This window comes from Chinchilla lanigera, unplaced genomic scaffold, assembly GCF_000276665.1.
Source record: "Chinchilla lanigera isolate Chin_1 unplaced genomic scaffold, ChiLan1.0 scaffold00137, whole genome shotgun sequence".
NCBI lineage: Eukaryota > Metazoa > Chordata > Mammalia > Rodentia > Chinchillidae > Chinchilla > Chinchilla lanigera.
In genome coordinates this window covers 1,635,018-1,655,146 of record NW_004955538.1, presented here as the reverse complement: position 1 = coordinate 1,655,146, position 20,129 = coordinate 1,635,018, and the positions used below count along the sequence as shown (strand labels likewise).

Here is a 20,129-nt window from a genome sequence, read left to right as displayed (position 1 = left end):
CGGGGGCAGCCGGGAGCCCGTTCCCTGGCAACGGGGTCGACGGGGCCAGGGAAGCGGACTCCGCCGCGGGCTAGAGCGGCCGAGTCGCAAGCGTCGGCGGCCGGGGCGTGGCGGACGTGACGCAGCGCTTCCGGCGGCCGTGGGCGGGACTTCGAGTCTCCTTCCTGGGATTCGCCGGCCGTATGGAAGGTGCGTGAGAGGGTTCGGTGTCCCGGGGCGTGCCGGTTCAGGATGTGGCTCCCTCACCTGAGGGCTAGCCGGAAGAACGGGAGCCCCGGGTTCGATGCTATCGCGCCTTGTCCAGCCCAGCCTGCTGGCGCCGCGTGAACTCTGCAGTCGGCCCGGGCGCCAATCTGTGTGGTGTACACAGTGTGTCAACAATCTGACACTCAAATTGTAATTCCTTTTTTTTTTTTTTTTTTTTTGGTCTTTTTGAGACAGGGTCTCGCTATGGAGTTCAGATTGGGCTTGAGCTCACTTTGTAGCCCAGGCTGGCCTCGAACTTGCAGTGATCCTCCTGCTGGGATTACAGGCGTGCGCCACCACACCCGGCTGTAATTCCTTTTTGAGACAAGGACTTGCAAAGTCACTAAATCACCCAGTCTGGGCTCGAATTTGCGATCCTTCTGCCTCAGCCTCTCAGAGTTTGGGATTAGATGTGCGTCACTATGCCTGGCTTCAGATCGTAGTGATGGTCGTGATGAAGTAGCATAAGGGAGCAGTTGGTGCCAAGCTTTGCATGTCCAGGCCCTCCAGAACAATCATGCCATTTAACAAGCTTTATTGAGCACCTGGTACGTGCAGCGGGCATGAGAGGAGTCGGGGCCGCAGTCCCTACCCTGGTGCAACCTGCAGTCCTGCGGGGGGCACAGACGTTAAACAGGCAGACACATGGCTGGTGAATGTCATGGTAGCAGAAGCGCAGGGTGTCTCAGGTCCCCGATACAGAGTCCAAACCCTACCGGGATCCAGGGAGACTCTACAGCAGTGAGAACTGATTGCAAGGCCCAGAGGTTCATCTGCACTGGAGATGGAGGGGTAGCCAGGTCCCGAAGGAGCTCCTGAGTCCTGAGCCGGCAGCAGCAGCCTGGTCAGGAACCCCTCTGTGTTCTCTGTGTTTTGGAGTGATGAGCTCATGAGCTGCAAAGCTCTCATTTAAGGCCTCAGTGCATGACACTGGAGCTGAATGTGATGGTTCATACTTGTCATCCCAGTGCTTGGGAGGCTGAGGCAGGAGTATCACCTTGAGTTTGAGGCCAGCCTCGGCTACATGGTGAGAACCTATCTCAAAAAATCAAAAGCAGAAAAAAAGGCCCTGGGACTGGCCAGTGTATAGTGGGAATGACAAGGAGTCAGGGCTGGAGTGTCCTACAGGAAAGGGAATGGGAGCAATTGAGCTTTGGCAGAAAGTTACAACTTTACCTTATTTCCATCCTTAGGAAGTAGTCAGAATGCTTAAGGTGAAGACTTGTGGAGTCATTGAGCCGGAAAAGAATTCAGCTGTATCTGAATCTTAAATAAATACTCTTTTTAAAACGTTGCCAGGCATGGTGGCACACACTTGCAATGCCAGCACTCCTGAAGCTGAGGCGGGAGGATCACCTGCCTCGTGAACTCATGTTCAAGGCCAGCCCGGGCTACGTGTTGAGGCCTTGTCTCCAAAAAAATTTAATTAATTAATAATAAAAATTAACAATTGTCTTCATCTAGTTTCAGGAACCTCCATACAGGCCCAGATTGTGTGCAGCTGATGCAAGCATTTCCGACTTCCAGTTGAAAGGGCATCTGCCCTCTGGCTCTGCTGTGTGCTCCATAACAATCCTATTTCTCTTATTCCCTCTCAGCAAAGCCTCTCGGAGCTGCAGCACCCCGAAAGCCTGTCTTATCAGTCAGTGCCAGAAAAATTAAGGACAACGCCGCCGACTGGCACAATCTAATCCTGAAGTGGGAAGCCCTGAATGACGCGGGTTTCGCCACTGCAAACAGCATCGCCAACCTGAAAATCAGCTTACTGTAAGTCGCTTTGAGGCCTCCAGCTCTGAGCTTCCTCTCCGTGATGAGGCTCAAGCCTCGTGGGAGGCTTTTAGGGTGAGGATTTAACAATGTTAAGGAATTTGAAAGTAAAACAGCAAGCAAAAAAAGGTGGTAAAATGATATACAGGAGTATGAACTGTGTACATTTTAAATACAAAACCATGCTCCATATTATTCACGGTTACAGTAGTGTGGACAGTTACACAATAGATCGGAAGGACACAGGCTCCACCATGACACTGGTGTCTCCCAAGAGGGACAGGTGTCGGAGTGGCAGGTGATGGGACTTTATGTTCATATTGTTGCACGTTGCAGTATTTCTTTTTTAAATTTTATTTTTATTTTTATTTTGCTTTTTGAAACTAGGTCTCACTGTGTTGCCTAGGCTAGTCCTGAACTCCTGAGCTCCTATGATCCTCCTGCCTCAGCCTCCCTAGTACCTTAGAGTACCAGTGTATGCCACAGCATCCAGATCACTTTGTTTCTTATAAAAGAGAAAGGAGTTAGGAAAAACACTGTTAGGAGCTATCGGGTCTGAATGAGGCCTTGCCTTATTACCTCTGCATTTTCCTGTATGTGCTTGTGTGTATAAGCTCCTTGAAGCCACAGTTCTAACACACAGACCCGCGGCTTGCCTGTCCACCGCTGCCAAATCCTTCACCTCATCCCTGGCCTCAGCATTGCCCCCCGGAATCCCCTCCAGCACAGCTGCCTGTCTGTGCAATCCTGCTCAGCAAGTTCACAAACAGCCTCTGCCCTTCCTACTTAACTGTCTTCTGATATTTTCTGTTCTCTTCTATCTTGGTTTTTTGTTTTAGATAAGGGCTCATTGTATACTCCAGGCCAGCCTTCAGCTCACTAAGTAATCCAGCCTGGCCTCAGACTTGTGGCGATCCTTGTGTCTCAGCCTCCCAAGTGGTGGGGTTATAGACTCACTCTTTCTTTCGTTCGTTCGTTCGTTCTTTCTTTCTTTCTTTCTTTCTTTCTTTCTTTTTCCTCCTTCCTTCTTTCCCTCTTCCCTTTCTTTTTTTTTCTTAATTTAAACTTGCTATTTTTTCCCCATAATGTTAGGATGATAACCACCGCAAAGTACAGGTGTCTAGAGTCAGAAAAATTTAGAACATTTCACGAATTTGCGTGTCATCTTTGCTTAGGGGTCATGCTAATCTTCTCTGTATCGTTCCAATTTTAGTATATGTGCTACCGAAGCAAGCACCTTCGTCCCTTTTTTTTTTTTTTTTTTTTTTTTTTTTTTTTTTTTTTTTTTTTTTGAGACAGGGATCACAGGGATCTCCCCATGTGGTTTAGGTTGGCTTCAAACTCAAATCAATCCTCCTGCCTCAGTCTCCCTCATGATCCCTGCCTCTACTCTCTTTTTTTTCTTTGTCTTTTTGAGACAGGGTCTCCCTATGCAGTTCAGGCTGGCCTTGAGCTCACTTTGTAGCCCAGGCTGGCCTTGAACTCGCAGAAATCCTCCTGCCTCAGTTCCCCAAGTGCTAGAATTACAGGCATGTGCCATCATGCCATGCCTGGCTCTACTCTATTTTCATACTTAATGTTTTTCTTATGTATTAATTGTGACCCCACTAGATTACTTCAGGCTTGAGGGCATGTTAGCCTCCCATTACCGTCACGCACCTGCCACAGGCCAGCTGTAAGAGGAAAGGGTTGTGTGGCTCCTGTTCTTAGAGGCATCAGTCCATGGCCGCACTGCTTCTGACCTTGGGGCCAGGCCGCGTTTCCGGGCGGCCTCCGCAGGGAAGAAACGCAGTCATCTCCTGGCCAGAACGACAGGAGGAAGAGCAGTATTCCCTAGGCCCAGCCCCTTAAGGGTTCCAACCTCTAGGTCTTGGCAAAGGGTCATGGCTTTCAGCTTCAAAACATTCACAGAGCGGGAATTCCCTGAAGAGCTGAACTGCATCTTACTCATCTTTGTGCACCCAGCACCAACCTTATGCCAAGGATGCTAGCTAGGTGCATAAGTTCAGCTGACTCGTTCTAGTGCAAGCTTGAGTGACCAGCATGCAGTGTGGCTCAGTGTTCAAGCACTAGCTGACATGTTTAAGGCCCTGTGTTTAATCCACTGTACCCTCAGGAGGCTGAGGCAGGAGAACTGCCCCAAGTTCAAGGCCAGCCTTAACTATAGAGTGACACCTTGTCTCAAAAAACAGAAAAATCCCCAGTACCATAAAAAATGTTTTTGCATGACCAGTGGACACATTCATTATATATGTAAATAATAGCTAAACTTGCGCTGTAGTGGCACAAAACAGCAACATCAATGCCAGATGCCCGGCACACTTGTGTGGGTGTCATTGAGTTTTCTAGGATTTATCTTACGGAACAAACGGAGCTCAGAGGGTGGTCTGTCCCCACTGTCTTCCGCATTGTCCAGGGGTAGAGACAAGGCAGGACCGGAGAGCAGCAGCCTAGCTTCCGAGGATGAGGAAGAAAAGACGCACCCGGACTATGACAAGGAGCTCGAGACACTGTGTGAGGAGCTGCAGGCCACTTTGGAGGGTCTGGTAAGGCCTAGAGACACCGACCATCTGTGGTCACTGTCACCGAGGCTGATGGACCTGCCTGGGGTTTGCTTAAATGTTGGTGCATTCGGCATCATCACGACCCTTGCCTTCCCCAGCCTCCCCCAGGGTCTCTTCCTCTCTGCACCCACACATCGTTTTCTTTCCTTTTTTGGTGGTTCTGGGAGGCCGGCCTTGAACTCACAGTGATCCCCCTGCCTCAGCCTCCCAGAGTGCTTGGATTACAAATGTGCACCACTATATATGGCCACCCACAAATCGCTGTCCTAGATGCTTCCTCCTTCTGCCCTGGGCAATGTCCAGGCCACTCTCACTACTGCTAGGGTCACAAAGTAAAGGATTTGAAAGCTAAAATGTGAGGCAGCTTGGAAATTTGGGACGCAGGGCTCGGCAGGCTCTCCCCTCCTCAGCACCCCGAGCCCAGGCTCAGGCGCAGAGCCATGCAGAGGCCCAAGTCCCGTGCCTGCCCGGCCCCTCCCCTCGCCCCAGACACGTGCTTATATAGCAGTTTTAACCTCAACAGGCGTGGAAATCTTGATGTTATTGAATCTGAGACTGGAAATTTCAAATAATATCCTTACATTCAAATTAACATCTTTCAGACCAAAATACAGGTGAAAATGGAAAAGCTGTCTTCAACCACCAAGGGAGTTTGGGAGCTAGAAAATTACCACTACGGAGAGGAGAGCAGCCGGCCCCCTCTGTTCCACACCTGGCCCACAGTCTACTTTTGTAAGTAGCCCCTTGGAGCTGATGTTTGGGAGGACAGGAGTTAGAAGAGCATTCAGTGTCATTTAGATCGGGGACTTAGGAAAGGAGACAGAGGCTGCTTAAACACTTCCTCCGCCAGGCATTTGGCACATGCCTGTAATCCCAGCACTCGGGAGGCCAGCCTGGGCTACAGAGTGAGACCCCCGTCTCAAAAAATAAAAACAAACAAAAAAAACAGGTGGAGCTCAGCGTGGCTCCAGGCCAACCTGTGCCCGGTGTTTCCCCTCGCTCTGCGTGTTTCAGATGAGGTTGCACACAAGCTCTCCGACATGTACACCCGGGAGCTGCTCCTGAAGCGCACAGTGGGCGCCGAGCTGGCCCACGCCTCAGACCGAGACCTGATCCTCAGCTACCTGTCCATGTGGCTGCACCAGCCCTACTTGGAGCGGGACAGCGGGCTGCTCCTGGAGAGCATGCTGCTGGAGACGGGCCACCGCACACTGTGAGCTCGGACCCTGCCTCTCGCTCTGCCTGAGCCGCCGCTGGCCGTGTGGGGTGCGGTCCCGGCAGCAGCCTCAGGCGCCCTGACCCCGCCGCAGCCTCTGCTGTGTCATCACGCCTGCTGGAAGCTGCCGCCCAGGAACCCTCTCGGGCAGAACTGTGCCTCAGACGGGGAGAATCTCACTGGTGGCGCTGAGTGTACACTCGTGGAAACCTATCCCTTCACAGCTTCACTGTATCCCTACCTATATTTAAATCTCCATGAGAATATATCAGTTTTGTAACCACAAGCAACGTGAAGTCCCGCAGAGTTTGCATGGTGGAATGAGAACCACCTCCCCACAATCGTCACGGTGTGCGCGCTGAGGGGGTGACAGGCCGGCGAGGAGCGCACGTTCCCTGCGGCTCACGTCCTGTGCGGCCCTGCGCTGACACTGAGAATAAACACGGCTCGAGGGGCTGGGGATTTAGCTCAGCGGCAAAAGCGCCTGCCTGGCAAGCGCAAGGTCATGAGTTCAGTTCCCGGTACTGGAGAAAAACCAAAAAATAAAAAAATAAAAAATAAACATGGCTTGGGGCTGGGGATGGAACCAGAGCGCTGAGCATCTGAGCAAAGGATCCCACTGAGCAAAGCCTCAGCCCCTTTGAAGTGAGATTTTGTGCCGTTTGAGCTTTCTGACTTTAGCCATAAACATGCTGCTTAGCTAAGTTTATCAAGACCTTTCTTGGTGGTACTAGGGGTTGAACTCAGAGACGCTCTACCACAGAGTTACGTCCTGAGGCCTTTTTATTGTGTCAGAGTCTCAGTAGGCTGCCCAGGCTGGCCTGGGACATGTGATCTTCCTGCCTCAGCCTCCTGAGTAGCTGGGATGCCAGGTGTACACTACGATGCCTAGCTCATCCAGACTGATTTAACTTTAATCCACCAACTAAGGACAGTTCACAGCACTTCTTTGTCCTTTTACAGATGAGGAAACACCCAGGGCCGGGCCTGCAGGGCCCGAGGTTCTGTGCTGCTGACCAGCTGTCCTGAGCGCGCTTCCTTTGGTGCACCTGGCCTTGCTGCACCCTTGGGTGCACCCCTAGCCTCTGTCTTCTACCCCTGCCCTCCTCTTAGGCGCTCAGCCCTAACTCAGCACAGGCCAGCCTGGGGTACGTACGGAGACTCTACCTCAAAAAAAATTAAAAAATAGAAAGGTGTGGAGATGCATCTCTGTACGAAGACCCTGGCTGCCACCCCCAGTGCTGCACGGCACCAAGGACAGTCGGACAGGGCCGTGGCGGATGGCACTCTTTATAAACACAGGCTCATCCCTGTCAGGGTTCACATTAGAAAAACACGCTGCCCACCAGACTCCAGATGAGACAAACAGAGACAGACGCCGCTGACACGGTCACTGCGAGGGCTCTGCCTGCACGGCGAGGGTCGTACCCGCCACCACCAGGGGCATGCCTTCCGGGTCCCCGATGTGCAGGCCAGGGCTCCCTACGCCGGTCACCAGGATAATGTTCTCCTGGGACCCTGTGGTTTCCGTGGGGGACAGGAGGACTCCGCTGGCAGTCTGCACGAAGATCTGCTCCTGAGGTAACCCCTCAGGGCACCCATTCGTGATTTCAAAAGCCACAGCATCCCCGACAGCAGTCACACGCTGCAGGTCTCCCAGGCCACTGTGCGCCTTCCTCCCTTGGAGGAGCTGGTTTAGGTCGCTGGCGTGGCTTCCTATAGTCAGTGGCGACCCGTCTGCGCCAGTCTTGTGAGCACAGCCCACTGGCACGATGTCCACAGGCAACATCTCAGGCAGGGGGGAAGTGGGCCTGGCACCCAGGTTCCCTGGCTCTGCACCCGCAGCCTCTCCCATTGGTGACAGGGCGCTGCAGACTCCCGAGCTCCCCTGGGCAGGTCTGGTGTCTGGAACAGTCTCTTGGGCCTCACCTAGCTGGGCACAGAGAGCTGCTCCACGGCTGTCCCCACCCAGGACAGCAGGGCCTGCTGACCCATGCCTGGCTTCCAAGTCAGCCGATGCCTTGAGCTGCCCGCCTGCATGCGACACACTTGCGTCACCACTGGAAACTGTCATCCCGTGGCTGCCTTCAGAAGGGGGAGGGGTGGGCCCACTTGCTGGAGGAGCAAAACCTAAACAGATCAGAAAAACAGGTGAGCATCTGCGTTGTGTAACAGCCCATTCACCCACTCAGAACAAGCTGGTCCAGACCAGCTTTCATCTATTCACAAAGGTGGACTGTGTCTTAGAAATGCGTCCTGCCCACCTTCCTGGGGCAGTTCTGAGCTCCTGTATCACTTGGAGACCTCAGCCCAGGCAGGGGACCGGGGCCTTGACAAGGCCACAAAGGCGTGGAGGCCATGGCAAGCGCCAGATGTGCACAGGGCCTGGCCACAGGGTCTCTTGGCCAGAGGAGAAGCCAGGAGGCGTCTTGTTTTTCTGTCACACTCGGCTGCCAGAGCCAGGTCTCCTGAAAGCCGCACTATCGACTCCGTGTCCTTGGGGGTCTTCTCTGCCCACCTCTGAGGGCCCTTGGGTAGAGTCTGCCCCCCACCACCAGGTGACCCCCCTTGGTGAGGGAACGCTGAAGGCCTGAGGGCTCAGGGCTGAACCCTGAACAGGGCTCGCCACCCCGTAAAGTGGCAGCCGACGGCAGCGTGTGCAGCCTTACCCCCGCCGGCAGTGGGCACACACAGCCTGGGACTCTGCAGGCCTCCCCCGTGGGCAGCAGGGCACTCCGGGCCGCCCCTGGGCAGAGCTGCTCGCCAGGCCCTCTGCGCTTCAGGCACTTGCTGTGTGGCCTGTGGAGAGAGGCCGCTGAGACCAGACCCACCACAGCCCCGCTCTGTCCCTCAGGAGACCACGGGGACCCCAACACCAAACCACAGGCACCTGCCGCTCACAGCCGCCCACCTCACACGCCCCCAGCCAACCGCTGGCTTCCGCAGGCCTCTGCCCGGGCCCCTCTGCACTGTGGCACCGGCTTGCAGCGCAGTCTGGGTGTGCTTCTGTCCTCCTCAGAAAGCCTGTGATTCCGAGGGACTGGGCAACCTGAGGAGAAAGGGCCGGTAGACGTGAACCTGGACGGCTGGGGCGCGCCGCACGTGGGCCCCGGCACTCGGGAGGAGTGAGCCTCCGCTGGGGCGGGCCGTGAATTTAGGCCAGCCTGGACCACGTCTAAGGTTCTGTCTCAAAAAGCGAACAACAAAGCCAACAAAGCTTGAGGCTGGCCGAGGCAATTTAGCAACCCACCAAGACCCCTTCTCAAAGAAAAAGTGCTGGAAGTGGAGCTCAGCACACGGGCTTTGGGTCCAGCGCCAGTACTGAAGAAACAGCAGCAGCAAAACCCCCCGGGGAACACCTGCTGGCCATGCGCCCGCTCCCACCTGTGGCAGAAACGGCGCGGGCGTCAGCCCCTGGCAGAGGGAACCGTAACCATTACCTGCATTTCAGATACTTTAGGTCAAGCGCTTAGCATTTTTATATTAAAGAAACCAGAATTTCACTTGAAGGGGAAAAAACAAGAACGGTGACGGCGAGCACCGCTACAGCAGCGCCCCCTTCGCGCCCCCCAGCTCCCTGGGCAGCACCTCTTCCCGAGCGGGTGTCACCTGAGGGTCGCTGACTTCCAGGGGCTCCTGAGAAGCCGGGCCAGCATGGCCGAGGTGCTCCTGACACATGCTCTTGACCCTGCCGTGCAGCTCTTCGAACTCCCTGTACACGGCCGGGAAGCGGGGCTGCGCGGCGCCGCTGTCCTTGGCCTTTGTGAGGACAGGAAACGAGGAGTGTTCACACCTGCAGCAGTGACACCGGACACCCGGGCAAAGGAACGCGGAACACGGGTCCCTGCACCCACGGGCGTGGCCCTGACAGGGAGCCCTGTGCCCAGGGGCCCTGCCGTGTGCCCGGTGACAGCGGGAGACAGCCAGCCAGGGCAGCCACCACGCGGCAGCCATGGGCAGAGAGGCAGAGGCTTCAGCGGGGGTGGCCTGGGGTGGAATGGCCCGGGAGGCTGGACTGGCTGCAGGGCAGGCAGGCTTGGCCGCAGGGGAGGCTCCCCAACAGGGACTTGGCCCAGGGTGTGAGAGGCGCCTCCCTCGCCCTGCTGCAGGCTCCGTCCTGGAGAAGCAGCGCAGCCCCGGCAACACCACACCCTGGCCTCGCAGTTAGAGACCCTCGAAGACTCACCTTCTCCAGGAGAAACTCGTATACAGTCAGCACCTGTGCCAGCCGGGGCAGCGCCAGCTCCACCAGGTCCTCCTGGCCACACTGCTGGAGTGACTGCCAAAGAAAGCATTCACCGCCTTCAGGGTGCAAAACAAACCTCCCCCAAACTCAGGGACTCAACGCAAAGCATTCTGGTCTGGCACAGCAGATGGGGGCGAGGGTGAGGGCCCAGCTGAGGGCTCAGCGGCCATCCGCATGGGCGGGGTGAGGGAGGCAGACAGTGACACAAATCGGACACGCAAGTAAAGTCCGCACGGTTTCACTGGTGTGAGACACCGAAAGTGTAGACAGGGACCAAAATGTATGGCAGACACTGGGAAATGGGAAGAAAATGTTCAAATGGGAAGAGGGAAGGGAGAGAGACAAGGGAAGAGGGAGGGGGAGAGGAAGGGACAAGAAAAGTAAAAGAGAATAGAAGGAAAAAATGGAAACAAAGCTTTTGTAAATGAGGGGAAGGAGGCTGAAGGGAGGGGAGGGGAATGGGAAAGAAGAACCAAGTTGTATCACGTACAGGTACAAATTCTCTATGACGAATGTGATTACTGTGTATATCAAAATGTGCCAATAAAATTTTTAAAAACTAAATATAAAAAAAGAAGAAGAGGCCAGGTGTGGTGGCGCCCACCCATCATTCCATCAGTCAGTAGGCTGAGGCAGGAGTTCAAGGCCAGCCCAGGCTGTGTAGCCAGTTCAAGGCCAGCGGCACTGCACAGGGGGAGCCCTTTACAACACAGCGGGGTGGGAAGTCAGCTGGGGGCCCCTGCGATGTGGACGGGCTCCCGGCAGCCCGGCACGGGCAAGTCTGGAATAAGTGAGCAGAGCTCCAGAGGGGCTAGCCCGTAAGTGCAGCATGGAGCCTGCAGTGGCAGAGGCCTAAGAAGCCAGGTGTGGAGTGAGGTCCCCCAGGACGCCTTGCAGACAGGCACAGGGAGGTTACAAGACCTGGCTCAGAACAGCAGGGCTGTGCCACCTTGAGCACACTGCACTTCTGTGCCCAGTGGACGGTCTTTATGGGCACCAGCAGATCCGTGAATCCACGTGCACTTCCAGGGAAATCCTCCCTGCGTGTGGACGGCGGCCTCTGCCGCTCCGGAGGGCAGGCGGCGGCTGTGGTCACGCTGTCAGGGTCACCATCATAGAGCCACTCGTGTACAGCGGCCACCTCTTCCCACCGCACAGCCTCGTTCCCAATTCCAGGCCCATCTGCCACTGTCGAGGCCTCCCTGCACAGCTGTCTCCCTCTGCCAGCGGGGACAGCGGCCGCTGTGGGATCCAAGACCCGGGGTCTGCCTGGAGTTTGGCGTGGAGCCTCGGGGTGGGGCAGCTGAGCTGCCAGACAGGAAGTGCGAAATCCTGGCACTGTTTTCAACATCAGCCAGGGATGCGAGGCAAAGGCCACCCGTCACCCCTGCTGCAATGGGGTCCCCAAGAATGTCACCTGTGCCTGGGACTGAGCAAGCTGAGCCCCCAGGCTTCCCTGCGGGTGTGGCGGGCAGCACTGCATGGGGCTCAAGAGACTCTTAGGAAACCACTTCCTCTCAGAAACCGCTTCTTCCGCCTGCCCTCTCCCGCCCTCCCCGCGCTCTGCTCTGCGCTCCTCTCAGGATCCACTTGGCAAGAGCAGGAGCTGGAGAGCACTTGCCTGGCGTGCACAAGGCCCTGGCCTCCATCCAATGCTGCAGTGAATAAGAAGAGATACTCCCCTGGCCATGACCAGGCAGACAGCCTCACCAGACGCTTTGAATATACTTAGGGTTCCACTCTTCCGGCCAATCCAGTTTAAATTGTTGTTTGTTTTTTTTTTAAGATCTCACTGTGTAGCCCAGGTTGGCCTCAAAAGCAATCCTGCCTCAGCCTCCCAAGTGCTGGGATTACAGGCATGTACCACCACACCCAGCATCCAGTTAAATTTAACAAATCTACTTTTGTAGATAATTGAAATGGAGATTAGAGGGTTGTAAACCTAAAACATGTTTTGTAAACCTTGAAGCTTTTTACAGAAAAGGCAAAAAGCCCTTTCTGTTTTCTAAACTGCTTCCCTGTAAACACAGGTCACAACCACCCCAAACTCACAAATGCAAGCAGCTCCTGGAGCCACAGGGTCGGCCCTATGGTCATTTTACTTTTTTTTTATGGTCATTTTAAACAGGTAAATGTACACCTTACATCAGATAATACTATGTAGCCCAGGATGGCCTTAAACTCACGAAGATCTTCCTGCCTCAGCCTCCAGAGTGCTGGGATGACAGGCGTGCGGCACCACGCCTGGGTGTCTGGCAGCTTGCTTGAAATTCAGAGAGCTAACACTGAACTGCTACATACCACACCAAAGAAGCTCCACGGTATAAGTGCCACAGTGTAAGAGCCACGCACCTCCTGGAGCCGGGCTCTGCTCCTGCAGGCGCTCAGCTGGGTTGTCCTGCTCCACGGGGCGACGGCTGCCCTGCACCCTGCTGGGCCCTCGGCGTCTCCACACTGCAACCCCGCAGCCGAGTGACCTGTATTTTCTGGCTCCAGCACCATCGCCTCTTCGTCTTCTGCACACTGGTGTTTCACACCCAAAGAAAACAGAATGAGAACCACACTCTGTACGCTGCCAGGAAAGCCTTAACACAGAAATGCGTCAAGGCAAGAACTTGCTTTTCCGGTTTGGCCATACTGACAACTGAACCAAGCACTCTATTACTGAGCTGCATCCCCAACCCTGTCTATGTTTATTTTGAGACAGGGTCTCACTAAATTGCCCAGTTTGGCTTCAAACCTATGACTTTCCTGCCTCAGCCTCCAAGAATGGAATTCCACACATGTGCCACACCTGGCCAGTTATTTCTTCTTCCATCAAGACTAACTACAATCAGTACACCTCAGACTCCCAGCACTGTCCCCTTCTGGGCAACGGGTGACTATTTCCCAGCCAGCAAGTCTCGCCTACAAACTATCACCCCAGGGTGCTGATTAAAGTGAAATAAGAATTTCTCTGATGTGACCATCATCTTAAAAACTAACCCAGCTTCTGAGTAGTGAAGCACATTTATAATTCTACACTTGGCAGGCTGAGGTGGGGAACTGCCAGAGTTCAGGGCCAGCCTGGGCTACCTAGTGAGTTCAAGGCCAGCCTGCACTCTATAGCAAGGCCCTCTCTCAAAAAACAAAAAAAAAATTAAGCTGGTGACTGGAGGTGTAGCTCAGTTAGAATACACCCTTAATAGGCACAAGGCCCAGGAACTAACCTCACACCTGTAGTCCCAGCATCATGGGAGGCTGAGGCAGGGGGATCACAAGTTCAAGCCCTGCCAGGGCAATGTAGTGAGACCCTGTCTCAGAATAAAAAATAAAAGAAGTGCTGGGCATGTGGGTCAATGCAAAGACCCTGGGTTCCACTCACAGTACTGACAGGGGCAGAGGGGGGAACCACTAGCCAGCCCTTCTGCAGTTCACAAACATGACTGAGTTTTCACGCCATCGTGTGAGGCACTTTTTTCCCCAAGCTCTCATTGGTATGTTACTTGTCTGATGTGTAAAAAAATGTCCTTAACACACAATTGAACAAAAAGGCAGCTCTCAGAATGAGGGAAAATACTTGCGATCAAACACCTTGTAAGGGATTAATATCTAGAATAAGCAGCCAAAATTCAGCAACAGCTGCCTGTGGTGGCACACGTCTGTAATCCCAGCACTCAAGAGTCTGAGGCAGGAGGATCGCGTGGAGTTTGATGCCAGCCTGGGCCACACAGTGAGTTCAAGGGCAGCCTGAACTGCATAGTGAGACCGTGTCCCAAAAAACAAAAACAAAAACAAAAAACAACAATGAAGAACCTTTTTTTTTTTTGCTTTCTTTTTGGTTTTTTGAAACAAGGTCTCACTATGTAGTTCAGGCTGCCCTTGAACTCACTATGTAGTCCAGGCTGGCTTGAAACGCAAAGTGATCATCCTGCCTCAGCCTCCCAAATGCTGGGATTACAGGTGTGTGCCACCACTCCTGGCTAACATCTTTTAATCATTAAAAAAATTGGGCAACACTGTTGCCATGGTGACATAAACATGGAGTGACTAAGGAGGCCGTGGTACTGGCAGCCTGGAAGTGGCTGAACAGGCAGAGGACGCGCTGAGCTCAGCATCGAATCCTGTCCGTGCCCCGGGAGCCCTCCTGCAGGCTGCCACCCCGACTGTGACGCGCAGGTGCCCCGTGTCCCACAACACGGTGTCAGCCAGGAATGCACCTCCCTCCGCCTTCCTGACCAGGTCTAAAGAGCTGGCGGCTGCGTGCTCATCGCATGCCAACCACTGAGGCCAGGCCAGAGGACACCTAGCTCCCACTCTGTTTGGCCCTGGCCCCCACAGTGATGACCTGGCCCTACACCCCCATCAGGGTTCATTTAAGGACGGGGGGCAGGAAGGAGAGGGACAGGGCACTGTCACCAGGCAGAAACATTACCTGCAGGCCACCCTGTGCTGCCTCTGCCCTGTCCCGGCCGGGTGCAGCTGGTGTGGACGGCTCGGGTGTGCACAGCTTCCATGGGGCCAGGCCCCCAGTGCCAGCCTCCGTGTGCCCCTTCTCCGGCAATGCTGCAGACTGCAGCCGGCCATGGCCTGGGTTCAGCTTCCAGTGCCGGGCCAGCCCACCTGGCCCAATGTAGGCCTTGTCGCAGGCCTGGCAGCGGAAGGCCCGGGGCCGCAGGGCACAGCTGGCCGCGGCGAACAGCACCTGCGGGTCCTGCTGCTCCTCCTCCTCCCCCATGCTCAGCTCCGAGTAGTCGTCCGAGTCTGACGGCCGCCCAGCCACCAGGTCCTCCGTCCTGATGAATTTGTAATCTCTGGCTTTGTGCTTTGGAGGCCGGGATATCCGTCCAGAGCGTGTTTTCACCTTCAGGGTCTTTTTGAGCTTCTCGGCAGGCTCTGTTCTCCAGCCAGACGGAGATGAACGTGACGAGCCTGACACAGCAGGTGTCGCTGCGGGCAGGTCAGAGGCCGTCGGAGGGGTCGGCCTGGTGCCCTGGCCGCTCAGGACAGGCGCGGCCTTCACCCTCTTTGTGGGCACGGGTCCCCGAGGTGCCAGAGGCTGCACCCTGAGCCCCACCGGGCCGGGCCGGCTCCCAGGCAGCGGGCTCTGTCCTGCTGTCTGGGGTTGGCTGGTGGCCAGCAGGGACACTGGCTTCTCCTGCCCTTTCACATCTCCAGATGTCACCTTGACACAAATGGCTTCTAGGTGCTTCAACACAGAAAGAGGAAAATGGGAGAGAGAGAAAAGCAGCGTTACGCCACCAATGCTTCTGCAATTTACCCTCACGGCAAATCCACGACAGAAATTTCTATAATTATGTCTACTGTTAATAACACTGCTTTTCTTTTTGTCTGCTTGTTTGTTTTGAGACAGGGTATTCCAGGCTGGCCTAGAACTCACAGTGATCTTCCTGCTTCACCCTCCCACATGCTAGGATTACAGGTGTGTGCCACTGTGCCCAGCTAGACTGTTGTTTTTCAAACCTTTCTGACCAGAGAGCATAGAATAGGTATTACATTCAACCAGTACACATGCGCTGAAACATCTGCAGATATGAACGAAATAAAAAATTTATGAACTCCAGGTGCAGTGGTTTTGGCCTGTAATCCCAGCATTCTAAAAAGTTGAGGCAGGAAGATCACCCATTTGGTTTTTTTTGGTTCTTTTTTTTTTTGTGATACCAGGGATCAAACTCATGACCTTGAGCTTGCCAGGCAGGTGCTTATGCCACTGAGCTATATCCCCAGCCCCAAGACCACCCATTTGATCCCAGCCTGGGCAATTAAGCAAGCCTCTGTCTCCAAAAAATTAAATTTAAAAAGGGCTAGGGATGGAGCTCAGTGAGGAGGCCATGGGTTCAAACCCCAGTGCAAGAAAAAACCAGCTACTATCTATGAAACCAACCTCATGACTTCTTAAGAAACAGCAGCCTGCTTTAGTTTACCCAAGTGTTTTCATTCATAGTTCACAGTACTGCACTCTAAGTTGGACTCAACTCAATATGTGAGCTCATTGTAAAGTTTCTTTTCTGAGCCGGGGATATAGCTCAGCGGCACAAGTGCCTGCCTGGCAAGCATAAGGTCTTGAGTTCGATTCCCGGTGCCAAAGGTGGGGGGGGGAACATAACAAACCTTGACACTTCAGGTACCAGCTGCAAGGTAAGTGCAACTTAGTCAGACAGTGGTGTTAGCCAGGTGTGGTGGCATACACCTGTAGTCCCAGCACTTGGGAGGCTGAGGCAGGAGGATCGCTTCGAATTCAAGACCAGCCTGGGCTACAAAGTGAGCTCAAGGCAGCCCGAACTGCATAGGGAGACCCTGTCTCAAAAAAGACAAAAAACTAATTTAATAAATAAAGTTTTTTTCTTTCAATACTGGGGAATTTTTTTTTTTAAGCTTTCTCACTGTGCTATATCTCCAGTCCTTTTTATTTTTTTGTGAGACAGGGTCTTGCTAAATTACCCATTCTGGGCTTGAATTTGCAGCCTCCCAGAGTGCTGCTCAGCCTCCCAGAGTGCTGCTATTCTAAGCACGCACCACTATGCCCAGGGCCAAAAAAAACAGTATCTAATGAAAGTCTGGGGAATGGGGGCTCAGGATAAATTTTGGAAACCAAAAAAGCCAGGAAGAACAAGCTAACTACCTGACCCAGCCTGTGACAGGCACCAGGAGCGGCTGGTAACGCCCTCTGATGTTCCCCAGCCTGTGTACCTCTTTCTCCAAGCCTGAATGGGCTGTTGACATTACTGTGTGTTTTAAAATTTATACTGCACAGGGACATCCCTACAACTACTGTTCCACTTGGATGTGCTTCAAACTTTATACAAAGGAGACCATCTCCCGAAACTCTCCGGGCATCTTTATTCCTGACTTTGCCCTGAGAAATGCACCCTCATCTGGCTGCAGCACTGGTGGCTCCTTTCTTTGCAGCATTCAGCAGGGAGCATTCTTTTTTTTTTTTTTTTTTTTTTTCCAGTACCAGGAATCGAACTCATGACCGGCACTTGCCAAGCAGGCGCTGTGCCGCTGAGCTAAATCCCCAGCCCCCAGCAGACAGCATTCTCCTGCTGGAGCAGCCAACTGCTAACCCTGTTCTGATGGTGTGCTCTGCACCTTGCAGGTGTGTGCACACACACGTGTGACTTTCTCCAGGAACATATGCTGAAGAGGGGGGCTGTAGAGCCGGGCATGACGGCACACACCTGTAATCCCAGCACTCAGGAGGCTGAGGCAGAAGGATCATTGTGAGTTTGAGGTCAGCCTGGGCTACAAAGTGAGCTCAAGGCCAGCCTGAACTGCATAGCAAGACCCTGTCTCAAAAAGATTTAAAAAAAAAAAAAAAGAGTGGGGCTGCCTATGTCCAATTTTTTTTAAAAAAATATCTAGCTAGGTATAGTGGCATTTGCCTATAGTCTCAGCAATCTGGGAGGCTGAGGCAGAAGGATCATAAATTCAAGCCTGGCCTGGGCAACTTCAAGACTCAGCAAGACTGTTTCAAAATAAAATAAAATAAAAGAGCTCAGTATGCTGCTCAGTGTGAAGACCTGGACTCAAGCACTGCTATTTAAGCTATATCTCCAGCCCCCAAATTTTAAATGCATACACTTTTTGACCTAGGAATTCCACTTTTTGGATTCCTTAAAAAGTACTTATGCCAGCCATGGAAGTACACCCCTATAATCTCAGTCAGCACTTGAGGCTGAGGCAGGAGATCACCATGAGTTTGAAGGTAGCCTGGATACATAGTGAGCTCAACGCCAGGGAGAATTACATGGTAAGACCTTGTCTCCAAAAAACAAAAACCAAAAGGCAAAAGAACAAAAAACACAAGTGCAGTCAGAGGAGGAATGGCCAAGGGGCGGCAGGTTTCCCAGAAGAGCTGACCTCTGGCTGCAGAGTCCTTGCCAGGGGAGACGGGGCACTCTAGGTGTCCAGGTATAAGCAACCCACCAGCCAGCGCAGGCTGCGGGGCGAAGGGGCCAGGTGTTGGGGGAAATGTTCCTGTGGGGCAGGAACTGGGGAGACAGAAAAGTGACCCCCATGCCTCTGACACACTGGGCCCACGCTGAGCACTGCGTACCCACCCTGGAGCCCAGCCTCTCCTTTCCTGCAGTCTTAGTTCAAACTCACCCTCTGCACCTTATTCAACGGCCCCCTCTCCACGAGGCCACGGAGCCCTCACCGGACAGCCGCGCCCTTTCTTTAAAGGCGGCTAGCCCTTCACCCACATCTCCAGCGGCCTGACCTCAGTTAGAGCTATCTAGGTCAGCCTTTACTTCGTGTCCACAGCTTCCCTAAAGACAAGTGCGGGTCTGCTCTGCCTTGTGGCCTAGTGACAGCCCGGAGGCTGACAGCTCATTAGCAGAATGGACCTCAAAGGGACATTACTGGGAGAGCAGGTGGAACTCACTCCACTCGCCATTAGCCTGGCTGCAGAGGACAATCCCGTCACGCAGCCCGACCTGGATTAGGTCTGTTTCTACTTGATGGGAGTATGTTCTTGCAGAAAGCTTTCTGAAGATGCCTCAGCAAATGCAAGAAGACATGGCCATGGGTATGATGCACACAAAGGTGCCAGAGTACCGCCACACCTGTAGCGCCTTGGGCAGAGCTATTCAACCTCCGTGAGATTCTTCCCCACCTGGAAAATGCTGATACAAAAACACCACTGACCGCTGGGAACTAAGTGTGCAGCCTCAGTGGCTGGCCAAGGGGCTCTGCAAACAGCAGCAGCCACTGGGGGACACGCTGCAGTCTTCTGACCAGGCCTGGCTGTGCACAGGGCAAGGCGCCCGGCTTGAGGCGTAGAGCCACCCCCCGCGGGTGAGGTGGAATCGCCGAGGTGACCCCCCCAGCAAGTGCAGCACTGGGGCAGAATCGTCTGTCTCTCCAGACTTTTACGAGACACTTGTTCAATCTTTTTTTTTCCATTTCATAGTACTGAGGGTTGAACCCTGGGCCTTTCCACTGAACTGCATCCTCAGTCCTTTTTACTTTGCAATAGGGTCTCACTAAGTTACCCAGGCTGGGCTCAAACTTGTGGAGAATGCTGGGATGGCAGCACGCACCACCATGCCTGGGCAGCTCTCAAATCTTGATGGGCAACTGAGTCCAAGCCTATACCGCCAAAATCACTCAGGCAATATCCTACTTCTTCCAGGGGAAGTGTTCTGTTGGCGGTGATTTTTTATTTGTTTTTGCAGTACTGGGGGGTTGAACACAAGACCTTTGCACTAAACTACATCTTCAACTCTTCTTTTAGGTTTTGTTTCGTGTTTTTTGTTTTTTGTTTTTAGACAGGTTCTTCCTAAGTCACTAAGTTGCCCAGACTTGGCTGGAACTTGTGATCCTCCTGCCTCAGCCTCCCAGAGTGCTGGGATGACAGGCCTTTGGCAGCATTAGGATAAGAAGCCTTTTGTCATTTATGAGGGTCGTGATCTCAACTGATGTGTAGGACCTCCAGCTTCAGAGACCACTCTCTAGTGCCAACTACCCCAGGAAGGATAGCCCCTGAGGGCGGATGCTGTAGCAGAGTGCGTTCACATGTCGAGTGCTCTAAGCTGTACCGTGCTCCATGCCGGGCACTGGGGTCACGCAGGGTGCCGCTCCTGCTAACTTCTGAAAGATGTGCTTGACTTTGTCCTGGGTCTGCCTGGGCACCTGCTGCGCTTCGCATCCCACGCGCTCTGCGTGGGTTCCTTTAATGCATCCAGGTTTCAGCTGCAGGGTCGGGCCCGGGGACACGCGCTGGGATGCAGCTCCCTGCCACCCCTGGACCTGCTTCATGTTCACCGTGTGTGCTCCAGCCGCAGCCCTGCACCTGGGGCAGTGCCGGGAACTGTAGGCACTCAATAAATGTTAGATGAACCAAGGCCGTACGCAGAAAGGGTGCAGCGAGCAGGGACCACGGAACTCGACTCGGGTGACCAGAGCTCTAAAGGGGCGACGGGGCCTCTGAAGCGGGTTACCTCGAGGCCGATGAGCCCGCCCTGGCCCCCTCCGGGCCTCAGCTTCCCTCAGATCCCCGGCGCCTCACCTGGGGCGGCAGCAGACGCGACAGGTGCGGGGCCTCGGCGCCTGGGGCCCGCTGCAGGACGGCCTGCTGGGCCAC

General features: G+C 54.0%; 2 protein-coding genes across 3 annotated transcripts; one reads left to right on the top strand and one right to left on the bottom strand.

The window, feature by feature from the left end:
- Cinp (cyclin-dependent kinase 2 interacting protein) lies at window positions 1-6,079 on the top strand (the record flags this gene model as incomplete). Its single annotated transcript, XM_005410749.2, is given in 5 exon segments — window positions 1-189; window positions 1,845-2,013; window positions 4,430-4,559; window positions 5,180-5,309; window positions 5,592-6,079. Coding segments are annotated over 5 exon segments (639 nt in total). The 3' UTR covers window positions 5,795-6,079.
- A 986-nt stretch (window positions 6,080-7,065) lies between these two features.
- On the bottom strand, window positions 7,066-14,754 carry Znf839 (zinc finger protein 839; the record flags this gene model as incomplete). 2 transcript variants are annotated; one of them, XM_013507902.1, is given in 7 exon segments in its annotated part: window positions 7,066-7,923; window positions 8,463-8,592; window positions 8,705-8,842; window positions 9,403-9,552; window positions 9,980-10,072; window positions 12,341-12,562; window positions 14,454-14,754. In XM_013507902.1, coding segments are annotated over 7 exon segments (1,774 nt in total), but the record flags the coding sequence as incomplete, so codon positions are not given.
- Window positions 14,755-20,129: the final 5,375 nt, after the last annotated feature.